The sequence below is a fragment of the Diospyros lotus genome, chromosome 15 (genome assembly GCF_014633365.1).
Source record: "Diospyros lotus cultivar Yz01 chromosome 15, ASM1463336v1, whole genome shotgun sequence".
Classification (NCBI taxonomy): Eukaryota; Viridiplantae; Streptophyta; class Magnoliopsida; order Ericales; family Ebenaceae; genus Diospyros; species Diospyros lotus.
In genome coordinates, this window is record NC_068352.1 from 25,036,882 (window position 1) to 25,053,382 (window position 16,501).

The 16,501-nt window shown below is 35.1% G+C and overlaps 2 protein-coding genes across 2 annotated transcripts; one reads left to right on the plus strand and one right to left on the minus strand.

Moving 5' to 3' along the window:
• Positions 1-12,693: 12,693 nt before the first annotated feature.
• LOC127791366 (uncharacterized) lies at positions 12,694-13,262 on the minus strand. Its single transcript, XM_052321189.1, has one exon. It carries the CDS (start codon positions 13,084-13,086, stop codon positions 12,817-12,819), a length of 270 nt encoding a protein of 89 aa, XP_052177149.1. The 5' UTR covers positions 13,087-13,262; the 3' UTR covers positions 12,694-12,816.
• A 453-nt stretch (positions 13,263-13,715) lies between these two features.
• Positions 13,716-14,302, plus strand: LOC127791365 (uncharacterized). Its single transcript, XM_052321188.1, has one exon. It carries the CDS (start codon positions 13,858-13,860, stop codon positions 14,128-14,130), a length of 273 nt encoding a protein of 90 aa, XP_052177148.1. The 5' UTR covers positions 13,716-13,857; the 3' UTR covers positions 14,131-14,302.
• Positions 14,303-16,501: the final 2,199 nt, after the last annotated feature.

Here is a 16,501-nt window from a genome sequence, read left to right on the forward strand (position 1 = left end):
GCAAATTAATGAATGTCACCCAACATACTTGCCATTACATTATGTTCTATTATTTCTGTAATACCCCGAGAGCCCAGAGAAGTTAGTATATATCGAGGATAGTGTAAGAAAGGAAACAACACCAGCTGGATACCTTTTGGGCTGAATGTTGGCAAAGAACTCCCAAGTTAAGCGTGCTTGACCTGGGTAATCCAGGGATGGGTGACCCCCCTGGAAGTTCGTGTAGGCCCATCAAGGTAAGTTGTTCCGGTCCTTCCTATCGCTCGAACGGGATGTTACAAATGGTATCAGAGCCGACCCTTGGCGAAGGCGGTCCGATGAGGGCGGGGAGTGGCGCCGGGGCTTGAGGGCCTGTACAAGGAGCGGCTTCTGGCAGGCTTCTAGGATGGCAGCCCCCAAGGGGAGAAGGTTTGGGACCAGTTGTAAGGTCGCATGACGAGGACGTCATGTGCTTAAGGGGGGGAGAATGTAATACCCCGAGAGCCCAGAGAAGTTAGTATATATCGAGGATAGTGTAATAAAGGAAACAACACCAGCTGGATACCTTTTGGGCTGAATGTTGGAAAAGAACTCCCAAGTTAAGCGTGCTTGACCTGGGATAATCCAGGGATGGGTGACCCCCCTAGGAAGTTCGTGTAGGCCCATCAGGGTAAGTTGTTCCGGTCCTTCCTATCGCTCGAACGGGATGTTACAATTTCCATATGGTGAGTTTGGATGGGAACCTGAGTTGAAATTGTGGAACGTTCAATATAATTGACCTTCAACTAATCGACTCACTCAAATGGATTTTTATAGTTATCATTTGTTTGAACGACCCACAAAGTATTCAACAATTTTGAGAGGTAGGAAATTATTTCAAGAGTTTTTGGTAGATGTTTGGGCTGCAACTGAGCAAAATCGATTAACATACTATAAGCTTAATTAAGGGAAACTTCGGGTTGAGCTTTACTAAGAGTTGTCAGATATGGATTCAGATTATGTGCGAACTGGTCAAAGATTTGCTTTGTCATCTTCGTTTACTAGTAGTCCTAGACATATATTTAAAATTTTTCAAGATTCAATGGCTATCACGCGATACAACCAACACCCAGATATTTTTCTTACCATGACTATAAATCCTAATTGGCTAAAAATTCCTTTAGCATTATTACCACATCAAAAACCTATTAATCTTCCTGATTTAATTGCCCGTATTTTTGAGTTGAAGAGAAAATGTTTGATGAAGAAAATAGAAACGAATAAAGTGTTTGGAAATAAAGTTGCACATGTTTTTACGATTGTATTTCAAAAACGAGGCCTTCCTCATATGCATGCACTTTTATTTCTTAATGGGCTAGACGAAATTCGGACATGTGCTCAAGTAGACAAATTGATCTGTGCAGAATTTCCAGACCCAAAAGATGATTACATACTTTTTGAAACTATCAAATGTTGTATGGTACATGAACCATGTGGTGCTCGAAATTCGTAAGCACCATATATGGAAAATGGTAGATGCACTAAGAGATACCCTCGAGTTTTCACAGAAACAATAACTATTAATCAAGATTGATACCCTATCTTTCATTGTCGCAATAATGGTCAAGTACATACTGTAAGGGGGAAACAGTTGATAATAGGGATGTCGTACCATACAATGCATATCTTTCTAAACTTTTCAACTGTCATATAAATGTGGAAGTTTGTGCCGGGATGAGATGTGTCAAGTATATACATAAGTATATTTATAAGGGTTATGATCGTACAACGATAGTGTTAGGAATGATAAATGAGATTCAACAATATCTCGATACAAGGTATATTGGACCTCCAAAAGCTACTTGGCGAATATTTGATCATCCTTTGCATATAAAGATGCCAACAGTTGTACGATTGACACTTCATTTACCTAGAATGCATCGCGTTTTTTTTAACTCAGAAAAGTCATTAAAAACGATTCAATCTAGAGATGGTCAACAAATGTCAACTCTTACTAGCTTCTTTGCATATTGTGCTGGCAGTGAAGATCAATGTTGTAACGCCTCATTTTTTCGAGCATTAAATAACATAGGAATTTCGAGAATTTTTTTTTTTCAATATAAACCAGTTCCTGACAATCCCGTTTTGCCTTCTCAGCATACTAAACAAGAATCAATAAGCTAAGACAGACAATCATCATAAGTGCAGAAGTTTAAAATTGAAACCTGATATAGTACATAATCAATTCACTTTATAACAATATAAGAATATGTACCATCATATCATTAAATACTTAAATATATAGAGACATAACATCAAGAGATAACAACTGAGCACCTTAGATATAATTTGACGATTCCTCATAAATACATTAAACCGTAACGATTATACATGACCATCAATATAGTGTAATCTTCTAACCATGACTAATAACATGTCCTGAATCCTCACGAATGAGCATATACCCGAACAAGTCGTCGAACCCATCGGCCACGTCATCAATCATTCTATTGCCATAGCTGCAAATCTTAACTGGAACGTTGAATGTTCCAGGGGCATGAAACTTCTAGTGAGGGTCCAAAAACATATATATAGATGCATGATACAATAACGTGAACAAACATTCGTCCTAGTGTAACTTCTCTGGCCCACAAGCCCGACATAGAATCCTAGGCAGAATCTTGGCACCTCCGACAAGATAATCCTAACGTTATTCCATCAATTGCCCTTGGGGAATTATGGTTACACTCTTAGGGTGACATCCCATTCCTATGCACAAATATCAATATGACAATAATATCGTGCCATGCATATATCACGACTTTCCATGTAATATGACAAAATGAATCATATCTTTCATAAGTATCATACATATATAAGCAATCATATCTTTTATAAATATCACGCATTATAAACAATTATATCCGATAGGATAGGACAACTCATATTTTCACAAGATTCGAAATACCTCAAAAGACGTGCATCGTCTCAATTTTCGTGCCAACTCTCGAAAGTTGCACCAATCACTTTTCCTCGAACACATAAATTATAAAAAACATATTTAATCACTAAATATCTCAATATTCCATTTTCTCTTATTTTCCTTTGTTTTCTCTCATTTTTCCTTCTAAAAATTCGAATAAATACCTTCAAGACTATTTTCTCAAATCTCTTTCCACAAAAATTCATAATAACCTATGAACATCAAGAGAAAAATACTAAACTTACCCGAATGCTGCGTTTTCACGCAAAATGAGGCTCTTTGGTGCGAAAATTGAGACATCGGGATGGCAAACACCAAAACTTTTTGCATAAACCCCCATAACTTATTTTTTTGGATTTTCTAACATTTTTTGCAGATTTTACCAAGGGCCCATGCCCCCGCACGTGCCCCCACGTGCTAGGGAAACTAGCGGCACGTGAAGGCCACCGCGTGCCGACGACACCACACCAGCAATGCAAGCTGACTCCACCACGATGATCTCCTTAACCATTTGATCATTTTGGCACGTCTTGGAGCTTGAACGAAGCAACGAAAGGCTGTCAACCGGTTGTTTGAAGTCTCGGATCGATCGTCCGCCTCTCTCTTTCCGGCGACCTTTGAAACACCATTAAACCTTAACCAAAATACCTCTAAATGCATAGAAAGAATCCTTACCTCATGGGCAACAAAAGCCTCTTATTCCCATTGCTGAATTCGTTCGATAAAGCCCTCGATTTGAAGCTTCATTTCTCCCCATTTTCGAACCTTCAAACACCCGAGATAGACCAGCCTATGTGCCTTAGAGCTTAAACCTTCCCTGGATCGACCTCAAATCGACCTTAAGTGACCAAAATCTCAAGTGGCAAGTGCTTGATCGCGCAACCAGAAAGCTGGTCAAAAATCCTCGAAATTCGGCCACCCCAGTGGCTGTTGTCGGACCTTCCTTTACAAAAAGTCATCCCCGACCATTGCTCGTGCGAACCCAGTGGCTTTTGGTGACTCCTCGTGACCTTGTCAGATTCCATGGCTAAGATTTTCATTTTTTTGCAGCTTTGCCCCACTGTTTTGTCTTTTCTATTTTGGCCCTCTTTCACGAAAGTCCCTCAACTTTTGAATATTTTCATTAAGTCCCTCAAGTTCTAATCTTTCCATTTCTCCCTTGAAAACTTTCAAAAAAATGTCATTTTGACCCCCTCGGGCAATTTTGAAAAATTACTCTTAGGTCTGAATTTCCGTTTTGGCTTTAAACCTCTTGGTTTCTTCCTGAAACTTCCCAATGGTTGTCCTACTCGATGAACTGAAGTTTCCCAAGTCTTTCATTGACTTCCCAAAAGTCGCCTTCAACGATTCAATTTTACAGCCTAAATGGCAGCTGCATTTTAGCTGTACCCAAAATTATTCCTGATCCGATTTCTTTTGATACCATAAATCATGTCTCGAGATGGTTGATTAGTGGTTAATTTTGTAAAAATTTTGTTATAATTATACCCTTCTTTCGATCTTAAATATGATTTAAATTAGATATTAATATATATTTTATGGTTATATGTAAATTTAAATTGAAAGATGAATGAAATGAAATTCTAAAGTAAATAATAATAATATATAAAATTATATATAATACATATATATCATTATATGCATGCATGTAATATATATATAATATAATCTAATATATATGTGCCATGTGTAATACATATATATAATATATAATTTATTAATAACATTAAATTATTTTTATTTTTTTACGCATGAAGAATTCAAGCCCATGAAGACTTAAAGTCCATGAAGAATTCAAGTCCATGAAGAAATCAAACCCATGGAGAAATCAAGTCCATGAAGAATTCAAGTCCATGAAGAAATCAAACCCATGGAGAAATCAAGTCCATGAAGAATTCAAATCCATGAAGAAATCAAACCCATGAAAAATTAAAGTCCATGAAGAATTCAAGCCCATGAAGAATTAAGGCCCAATTTGAGCAACCTATGGAAAATATTATTTGGAGAAGGCCCAAGGATTATTTTTAATCCTAATGAAGATTAAAAACCAATTTATAGAAATCTATTTTTATTTTTTATGTGAGAGCTTTATTAGGTGTGTTTTTTAGCTAAAATCCATTTAACTATTAGGTGGATATTATAGCTAAAATCCATTTAACTTTATGAGTGCTTTATTAGGTATGTATTTTAGCTAAAATCCATTTAATATTAGGTGTGTATTATAGCTAAAATCCATTTAACTTTAAGTGTGTGAGTGCCCATTAGATATAATTATGTCTAGTTGAATAATTGAAATTGTGTGGTTTGTATTGCATCTTGTGGCCTATAAATAGATCACTTGATTGCATTTGTAAGTGTGATTATTATTCTTGAATAAAAGTTTAGTTGTTTCCTTATAATTCTCTCTTTGAGAATTGTTCTTGTTCTTTCTCATTTTCTTTAGTACTTTCTCTTATAATCTTACTTTTTTCTTTCTTCTTTTAAATTCTTATGTCATTTATTATTACTTTATTATTCACCGCCTAAATGGCCGGTTAATTTGTGCCTTTAAATTTCTGCAATTTTAATTCTTGTCATTTAATTATTCACCGCCTAAATGGCCGGTTAGTTTCTGCTATTTTAATTCTTGTCATTTAAATTCTGTTATTTAAATTACGTTGTTTAAATTCCTGTCAATTAACTTTCAAATAAAAATGAGTAGCTAAATCTAATCTTGGGTTAAGGCAAGGACAGTGTCCAACGCCAATGATTCCCAAAGAAAGCTGCGCTTTAAATAAGTAACATTAATTTAAATTTCAGTATGAGTATGTATTAATTATTAAAAAATCACTAGGTTTGGATTGGAGCGTAAGCCTAACTTAGAGCTTTCATGCCATGTATGAGAGTTACTAGAACTGGAAATGCTATCATATCTAAACCCAGATGATTAATTTAGTTGTTTTGTGTATTAATTGCAATTGGATTTATGGTGGTTGCTTAAATTAGAATCTCGCATATCATGTATGGGGATTGCTTAACCTAGAACTATCATCATCTCTAATTGCATTTAATAACAAACTCTCATATCTGAAATTAAATTAATGTTGCTAATCTTTTATGCTAAAATTTGGGAATCAACGGGTTGGTACTGAAATTGTCTTAACTCAAGCACTATCCAAATTCATATTTTTACGTTTAATGTTTATTTCAATTTTTGCCTTACTTTATTTTCTAGTATCTGTTGTCTAAAAACAAAACCATAAAAAATCTTGTTGTCAATTTGTCCAAATGCGTGTGCGTGTGTGTGACATTCTTTTTCTTTTGCCATAAATAAATCTCTCAGTGGATGACCTGGATTCATCCAGAAAATATAAATATAAATTTGGACTACAACTGCACTCGTACACTGGCGAGTATAAACCTCTCACTAAAATAAAAAAATATAAAAGTTTTATTATGATTTGTTTTTATTGTGTTTTAATTGCAGGGTGAGAGTGCAGTCAATGGTCATTAATACAACATCATTTTCCTTTGGCATCTCGAATTCAGGGTACTCCCTTCAATCGATTCGATCGTTCATACGGTAATAAATTACCCTTACACCTTCAATTTATCTGAAAATTTTCTTTTTTTCCAAGATAAATTGCTCTTGAGTCCTTTCGAAATTCTTGGGTATTACAAATGTCCATTCACTTATCAAAAATTTTCACAGCATTTTGTTTGGCTCAAATCGGAAATAAGATGGGAATCAAGAGAAATGGGATATGCAATTGGTAGGATATACTTTATTAGCCCTAATTGTGATGAAAGATTTTTCTATGTTTGTTACTAACCGTTGTCAAATGATCAAAGTCGTTTTAGTCTTTATACACGGTCGATAATTTTATGCATGATACATTTAAATTAGCATGTGTTACAAAGAGGCTTTTAGAAGGTGATGAAGAATGGATACAATGCTTGAAAGAGGTTGTAGTTATGAAAATCGGACATCAATTGAGAATATTGTTTAGTATTATTCTCACCCGGTGCTATTCACTAAATCCATGTGCATTATGGAATCAATTCTCAACGCATATATGTGATAACCTTGCACATAAGATTTGTACATTGTTTGCCATTTCTAACCCAACTAATGCTCAAATTGAATATTATGGTTTCCATCTTTTGAATCAAATGCTTCATGAATTAGGAAAAAGTTTAATTGACTTCCCACCCATGCCACAACTTATTGCAAATTGGAGTGCAGTAGTTGGTAATCGATTGATATTTGAACATTAACAACTGCAAAGTGAGGCACAACAGACAGATCCACAAATTACTATTGATTGTCTCAACAATGGACAACGGAATGCTTATAACACAATCACTTCTTCAGTTTTTCAAAATAAAGGAACTATTTTCTTTCTGAATGGGGGTGCTGAAACAGAAAAAACATTTCTGTACAATACGATTGCATTAAAATGTTGCAACCTTGGGCATATCGTTGTTTCTGTGGCTTCATCTGAAATTGTATCATTGTTACTGGTAGGAGGTCACACTGCACATTCAACATTTTCCATTCCGTTAGATGTCTTGGATAATTCAAATTGTGAGCTTAGCTAACAATCATTACAAGCTAACTTATTTAGAAAAACAAAACTCATAATTTGGGATGAAGTTCCTATGCAACATAAACATTGTGTTGAGACGGTTGATCGTATATTGAGGGATATTTGTGATAGTGAAAAGCCATCTATGGGTATTACTGTTGTTTTTGGTGGAGACTTTCGACAAATCTTACCAATTATACCCAAAGGAGTTCGTGAACAAATTGTGAATGTATCATTAAGACACTCTGTTTTATAAAAGCATATACATATCTTAACTTTGGATTTGAATATGCGCTTGAATCATGAAGGCCATGAAAATGTTAATTTTGCAAATTTCTTAATGGAGATAACACTACTTTAACATTTTTTTTTCTTATTATATAGATTATTTTAAATTAATAAATTGTATTTACACTTTTAATTTTTTATTGATTTCACTTTTTTTTAAATTGGGACCAATCGTCAAGAAATCGTTAACCTCTCATCAACAATACACAAATGTCAAGATTTAAATGGATTACTCTTTACAGTTTACCCATAGTTGAATATGATAAAGACGTCAACCCCAACATTTTAACCGAACACATAATTCTGTCTGGGCATAACGATGATGTCAATGACATTAATACTACTATGTTGAATATCTTTCTAGAGAGATTATGTACTTATCTTGCAGTAGATAAAATGTCTGAAGATAATGAAATTGATCATACCATTACAAATAGATATCCTAATGAATATTTAAATTCATTAGATCTTCCTATACTGTCAACTTTTAAGTTAGAGTTGAAAATGGGTTATCCTATAATATTGTTGAGAAACATTACACCAAAAGACAGACTATGTAATGGTACAAGATTGATGGTTACTACGTGCGACACTCGCATAATTGAAACTCAAATTTTAACTGAAGAAAAGTTTAGCAATTTGGTAATTTCGTATTCATACCAAGGATATATTTGACACCATTTTCTTCAGAAATGCCTTTCCAAATGACAAGATGTCAATTTTGAGTCTGATTGGTATATGCCTTGACCATTAATAAATCTCAATGACAACTTGTTCAATTTGTTGGGGTTGATTTGCGCATGCCAGTGTTTAGCCATGGGCAATTATATGTGGCATTGTCTAAATATATATCCTTTGATCGTATAAGTATTCTTTTCCCTAAACATAGTTTAGATTCTACTACAAATATTATTTAACCTAAAGTGTTGTTATAGTGTTCTATGTGGATTAAATCATGTTTTATCATAAGATAACCATGCAAATTTATTTCTATTGATTATATAACTTTTTATAAAATTTTAATTTAATAATAATTTAAAATATAGACTTTTGTAGAATTGGATCGAAAAATCTATGGAGCTTAAAAGAAGAAATATGACTAGCTTGCTTCGATAGGGATGTAATAAGGTAATTTCAATCTCAAAGTATTTTAATATATGTATATTTCGAACAAATATACTAATCTATATTTTTTTTGTTTCCACAAATTACCATATTGTTGTGCATGTTCCTCATTGGGGATACATATAAGTTGATACAAAGACTTTTTAGAAAATAATGAGGAGGAAGTTTGGGCAAACACATGTTTGAAGACATGTTATTGACACATCTTTTGTAAAGCATACATATTTTGGAAAGCTTTAACCCATTTTTTGTAAAGTTTTAATTCATTCTTTTGGTGTATAACAATATAATATTTGTTTTTCTTATGTAGTTATAATTTCATGTCGATAGCACTAACTAGTGTGCATTTTTATTTTAATTTATTTTAGATTGCAGAGTACTAACTGTTGTCCATTGTTTTATATTTAATTTTTTTTATATTTTATTTGTTTGAAATTGTATAATATATGTTGGTATTTAATTGTAAAATACAAACTAAAATTGTAAAATACAAACAAGTATGTAGAATACATGCTACTTTATTATATTGAAATTTATTATAATACAGACTGGTATGCAGAATACAGACTGGTATTTTTTTTCTTTTTATTATAAAAGATTAATAAGTATACAATAGTTTTAATTTCTATTTTTTGTTCAGTATTTATAATTTTTTTCTTACTTACTCTTATATTTTGATTTGCAATATTGATGAACATTATAAATAAATCTTAGATATTTGTTTATTACTTGAGTTTTGTACAGCGTTTAATACATGTAAAATTGTTATAAGTTTTTTATAAATTTTAATATAATATATATAAATTATAACTGTATTTTAATTTTAATGGGCATATGCTAGTATATAATATAATGAGTAAATGATTTCTTCTACTAATTTAATTGATTTCTCGTAGTGTTTGTTAATTAAAATACAAGGCAAAAAATATTAGATATGGAAAGTTAGGGATGGATGCACATGTGAGCCCAAGGCGGTCTACTATTAAAATTAATTTTATATAAAATTATTATTTTAATATAAAAAATAATTTTTAATATTTAAAATTAAATTTTTAATATGAAAAAAATAATATTTAATAATAACCCAATCAAAAAAAAAAAAAATTACAGCCCACTTTAAAATATGTGATGTACAATTTTATACCTTAAAAAAAAAAATTTCAACCTCTCCGTAGATAAATTTTTTAATTCACCCATGTGAAAAACATTACAAATGTTTGTCATTTCTAACGTATTTATTAAACTTATCTGATGATCATTGGAAAAGAAGTCACGTGACTTCTTATCTTAATTTTTTTAGATATGTTTATCTATTTTTCCTCAAGATAAATATATTTTAATTCTTATAGATAAAAACAAATAACTATGAGTGTGCAATCTGTTATAACCGAACCGAACTGACTAGTATATAATAACCGAACTGAACTGACCAATCCCACTAACCAAACTAACTGAAACCGAATTAACCTAAAATTAAACTAAATTAACCGAACCGATAATCGATTATGCAAAATCAGTATAGAAACAAACCGATTTGCAAAAATGAAATACAAGAACAACATATGCAAAACCATTTAGAAATTGAGAGAATACAAATTAATTTGTGCAAAAGAAGGAAATACAAATGAAAGGAAGAAATATCAAGAAACTATCTCACTGAAACTAACCTCACTGAAATATCAAGAAACTAACCCATAACAAGGAGACGAAAAGGATGATCGATCATCACTGAAAGTCAAAAACATAGAAAAATTAAAACTCTAACCTAACATCAATACTAATCGTGCTAGAGCGTCGAAGACGATGGAAGGGAGAGGGCGGAGCCGAAGCGAACGAAAGGCGCGCGCGGTTCGATCCTTCCGCCTTGGTCTTCTCTCATCTGCATCTCTGTTTGTCGCTTGATATTTTCACTTTGTGTCTGCAACGTCTTCGAAGCACACATCGTCGTCGCCGATTGCCCCTCCGCCACTTCAGTAGCTATCGCCATGGCCAAGATCTTGGAATAGCCCTCGTTGATTGTCCAAGCACAAGGAAAAGAAGAAACGAAGGCGAGGGATGGCGGGGTGAGGGTTAGGGTTTGATTCGATTGGGTGTGGGTTTCGTGTTTTGGGGCCACCAGAATCGATCAGTCTTGCTTGTGAAAGGGTGGGTAGAGGGAAAGAGAGAGAGAAAGAGAAGAGGTGTGCAGTGGTTTCAGCAGCAGTCGCAAGCGAGGGTAGATGGGAAATAGAGAGAGAGAGAGCTCAGAGAGGAAGGGAGTGTGTGTGTCGCGGGTCAGGTGGGTTCCGTGTTTTGGGGGGTGGGGGGCGATTATTGATTTGCTGAATCGGTTACTTCGAATAATCGAAAATTGAAAATATTATTAACCAAATTGAACTATTTCATAAAAAAATCGAACCGAATTAATCGAACTAAATTATTTTATCAAAAAAATCGAATCGAACTGACCAAATTAGTCGGTTCAGTTCAATTAGTTCGATTTATCCGAACTTTTGCTCACCCCTACAAATAACGTTTGTGTACATTTTAAAAAAATTAATAAATAATTTAATAAAATTTTTAAAATATTTCCTCATCTTATCTCGATAATTTCATATTTTGATTAAAAAATATTTTAATTTAATTTAATTTATTTTAACGAATGTTGCCCTAGTCGGAGAAGACTTTCTATGAATGATGACATGGGCATTCATTCAAGGCATGGAATACATTTTCCTGTTAGATATTTGTGTCAGCAACATTAACTCTTTCTTTCATTTAACTTAACAAATAATGATAGGGTTCGTATTAGATATCAAATATAAAATGAGACGTCTAAAAGACTTAAGTTAGAAGTCTCAAACGCACCAATATTTTTTACTTTCACTATGAATGATGCTTTATAGTGTAGGCAATACACCACCACAAATATTCTTTATGTTTGTGAATTGATAATATTAAATTTGACCCAAAAAAGGTTAAAATTACTAAAATAACTCTAAAGAGTTAGAATAATTTTAATTTTTAGGTAACAAGTACCAAGTAAAGGGCTAATGTTACACATTTCATTTAAAATAAGATGTAATAAAAATGCATTACAATTTATGAAATTCATAATTTACAGTGAGATTTATAAATTATTTTATCATTAAAAATTGTACAAAAAACCAAAAATAAAAAGAAAAAAAATTGAAATTCATACCCATAAATTGACATAGGACACATAAATTCATAATAATTTTAATTAAAATTAATAATAATTCATAATAATATTTGTGTGTAAATTAATAAAAAATATTTATTAAATTTATTTATAAATATAACATTTCCCATCATAAAAACCCCTTTTATTCCCCAAAATCTATGGGCGGTTCGGACCATCATTGATGATTAAACCTCATATGAATTGAAACTTGAACTAGCAAGAGTAATAACAAAACCAGCCGAGACTAGGTGTAAGCATTACTTCATTAAGATTGATTTTTTTTTTCAATTATTAAGATTACTTTGATTTGGGTTTGTTTTAATAAATATGGTTTTGATTTGATTTTGTTGAAAAAAAGTTCAAATTTTTAGTTCAATTTAAATATTAGTATTTCAAAATTTAACTGAAATATATATTAATTGAAGAAAAATAGCCTTTAAAGTGTGACATATTTACCAAAAATCTTTTCATTGGAAATACCAAGAGTACAATCCATTTATATTATTATTTATTTTCATGATTTTCTTTTATTTATAGCTGCTTTTAGTGTCACTCGTATTTTAGATAAATGTAAAAATTAAGAGAGATGGATGAACGAATAGATAATATAATTTTGGTACCAAGAAATTACATATTCTCTTTGCATTTCATACGGCTATGGACTCAACAAAACATGACAAAATCGATAGATCGCCCGATGCCCACTGCTCTTACAATTTGGGACCCCAACAGTTGAGATCCATGACTTTTCTCATTGTCTCCTCCGACCGCTTCGCCCTCTCTTTCTTCGCTTTGCTTGACGACGAAACCACCGCCGACGACGGCAGCTTCCTCGCCTGAGAGTACGATCTGAGTTTCGTCTTCGCGTGGTGGTGCATTGATCGCATGGTGTAGTTCCACCTGCAGAATCCCTGATCTTTCAGCGCCTCCACCACCCCCACGGCGGCCGCCACCATCCAAGCTCTGCTCGCCGACGCCATAATCTCGATCTCTATCGTCTTGTTCCCGCTGATCTTTGAGGCGGCAGACAGATCTAAGCGAATCTCTGTGACAAGAACGCGTACAGAAGTGTGCTGATGTTGCTGATGGATGAAGATGCGATGAAGACACGGACCAAGGCAAAGTGTATATATATGCGCAAAGGGGGAAGCAATTTGAATCGGTGGGCGAAGGACCCAGGATTTGGGGCAAAACCGGAGGTATGGGACGCGTGGGAAGCTGGTGGTTTCTAGTGACAAATGACTTTTTTGCCCATGTGACGTCGCATGATTATATACTCAATATATAGAATATTGAGTGAGGGTATATTTAGAATTCCAGAATAGCCACAAAGGCTTGTCACATGATTTTTCACTCCCGATACTTCGGGCATCAGCGGGATTGACTTAAAAACCATGGGCCAGATCCTCGGTGCCAACTGGAATACCAAATCTGTCCTCCTAAGGATTAAATAATTTGCCGGTGACAGTTACATGTATATGGACAAAAACGTCAACAGAATAAAGTAAATTTACTGGCTTTGGAAGTCTCCCGAAACAGTGATCAGCCCATAGCGAGCGCGGAGCCCCTTGTTTTTGCCCCCAGACTAGCCATTTTTCTGGTCTATATATATGTGCCACTCAATCTTCATATCCAAGTCTTGTAAACGCACTGGTTAGAGCTTGCAACTGAGAGCGAACAATTAGATATTGCGGCCTCAAAGATCAGAAGAAATTAAGAAGAAGAGTTTTTGAAGAAGAAGAAGAGAGACTATGGCGTCGGCGAGCAGAGCTTGGATGGTGGCGGCCGCCGTGGGGGTGGTGGAGGCGCTGAAGGATCAGGGATTCTGTAGGTGGAACTACACCATAAGATCCGTACACCAGCACGCCAAGACCAATCTCAGGTCCTTCTCTCAGGCGAGGAAGCTGTCTTCTCCGACGACGGCCGTGGTGTCGTCTTCGAGCAAGTTAGCGATGGAGAAGGCCAAGCAGTCGGAGGAGTCGCTGAGAAAAGTCATGTACTTGAGCTGTTGGGGTCCCAACTGAACCCTAAGCCCTAATTGCTCGATCCAATTACACATCTCTATGCTCTGTGGATTCACCAATTTGTGAGCCGAGCATATAGAAAGAGCAAATGGATGTAGATTAGATTGTACAGTGCAAAAGCCTATTTCTCTCTATTAAATAAAAATCAATTCTGGGCAACTGATGGGCAACTGGAGTTGGTCTTTCTGACTCAAATTGATGATATGAACAACAATAACCCATCTTTTTGCTGCCCTTACCGCTGGATCTCTCTTATCTTTTTTGGCATCATGATTATTATTATTATTGGCATAATTGGGGAAATTATTTTTTTAAAAAAACAGAGAGCTTTGATGAGAATGAGTTGCTATCTTCTTCAATTGGCCAGCAAGTATCTAAATCACGAATGTAATCTAGTGAAACTTCGCTGTGGGACTGAGTAGCTGGAAGAAATTCGACAGAATTTCTGCTTTAGTTGAAAGTAGAACTCATTAAATTAGAAGAATATCGATGAATACAAACTCATGGGTCTAATATATGATAAGTTTTATCTGTTTCTTAATCTTAGAAGCGTTTTCATATTAGAATGCTGAATTCCCAAAGTGAAAATCATACTCCACTAATTATGGATGTCTTGTTATTACTTGTTATAGCACATGACAAAAAAATAAATGTCCAAATTCCATAATCTAATACTTCTGAGCGACTTTGTGGCATCTCTCCTATTAAACTCGGCAATCGAATATGAACAAGTAACACTGAAGAAAAGTCCCCAACTCAACACAACACAAGCATATTTTCCACCACAATTGATATTATCATCTACATCCTGTTGCAGTAAATTTGAGTATTGTATATGTTCCTTTTCCTTCCTTTTACAGAAGCAGGGCACTTCTTCCCAAAGAAGAGCCATAAAAGAAAACGAAAAAGCTGTAACTGATGAAGACACTATGTATCTATGTGAAGAATAATCGACATTCATTACATCAATTATAGGGACCCCAGCAGCTCAAGAACATGACCGTTCTGAGCGACTCCTCCGATCGCTTGGCCTCATCAGATTCCGTGGCTTTAACCATCGACCTCGTCGCCGGAGAAGACATCTTCCCGCTGGCCCGAGACATGGACCTGAGCTTGCTCTTGGCGTGGTGGTGCACCGATCGTATGGTGTAGTTCCACCTACTAAATCCCCGATCTTTCAGCGCCACGGCCACCCCCACGGCGGCCGCCATCATCCAAGCTCTGCTCGCTGCACCCATCGGTCTCCTTAATTAACGTCTCTTCTTCAAAACTTGTAAATTTCTCCTCAAGTTTCAGGCACAAATTGGCGAAAATAAATGGTTTTCAAGTGTTCAATTTGCGGTGTCCAATCTTGGTGAAACTATGCAACATAGTTAGATAGATAGATAGATAGATAGATATAGGTTGTGTAGATAAACACGGCAGAGAAAGAGACGGTAATGAGGATAAGGACGAGGGGGCCAAAACAAGGGATTTGGTGGCATTTTACCGGCCGTTTGGGGATTGGGACTGCTCTGCAGAGCCAATGGTTTTACGATGGGCTGCTGGGATTTGGGGATATTGAAATGACTGTTTTGCCCATCCAGTTACGTATAATAAAATCAATAAATTGTATGGCTCACGCTTGTTTTGCCGTGTCGTTGAACAGAAGATAAAAGCGGCGCTACAGGTGTGACTAAAATGAACATACCATCAATATTTACAAAATACACTCTTTAACTTGGAAGTTTAGACTAAAAGCTGTGTTGTAAGTAAATTATTTTAATTGGGTCGGCCCTTTAGGCCTAACGAGCCGAGCCCACTATTTCTTTAGGAGGGCTGGGCAATCTGGCATACTAAATGGACTACTATGAAAAGTGACGCGAGAAGCCCAACTCGTTTAACATTTGTAGAGCAGAGCAAATTATGTTAAAAAGAGAAGAACAATTGGTGACCGCAATGCAGCTGGGGGGGGGGGGGGGGGGTTGTTCGCCATCATTTCTCAAAATTTGTTGCCACCCCTAAATCGCCAAGAAAAATAATTCCCTCTCTTTCGGCTCTTCCTGTATAGAAACATCACAAGGAGAAGTAAATTTTATAGCCGAGTTAGCGATGGTGTCTGCAATAATTAAATTGGGCAAATGAATTGGGATTAGATGTGTTGCTTAATATGTTGGCCACCGCAGACAGACGACATACTATAATACTCTATACTGCAGGAGCTGTGTTTGAGTTTGGTTCAGATCACTAGAGCGTGCGTGCGTGCGAAATGCCGGACCGAAGCCATGAGAAACTGCGCACCAATAATAAAGCAGCAACCAGTTTTGCACTGAAGAAGTTACGATTAGGATTACGACTACGATTATTCATAACCATTTTAAAGAAAACCGTA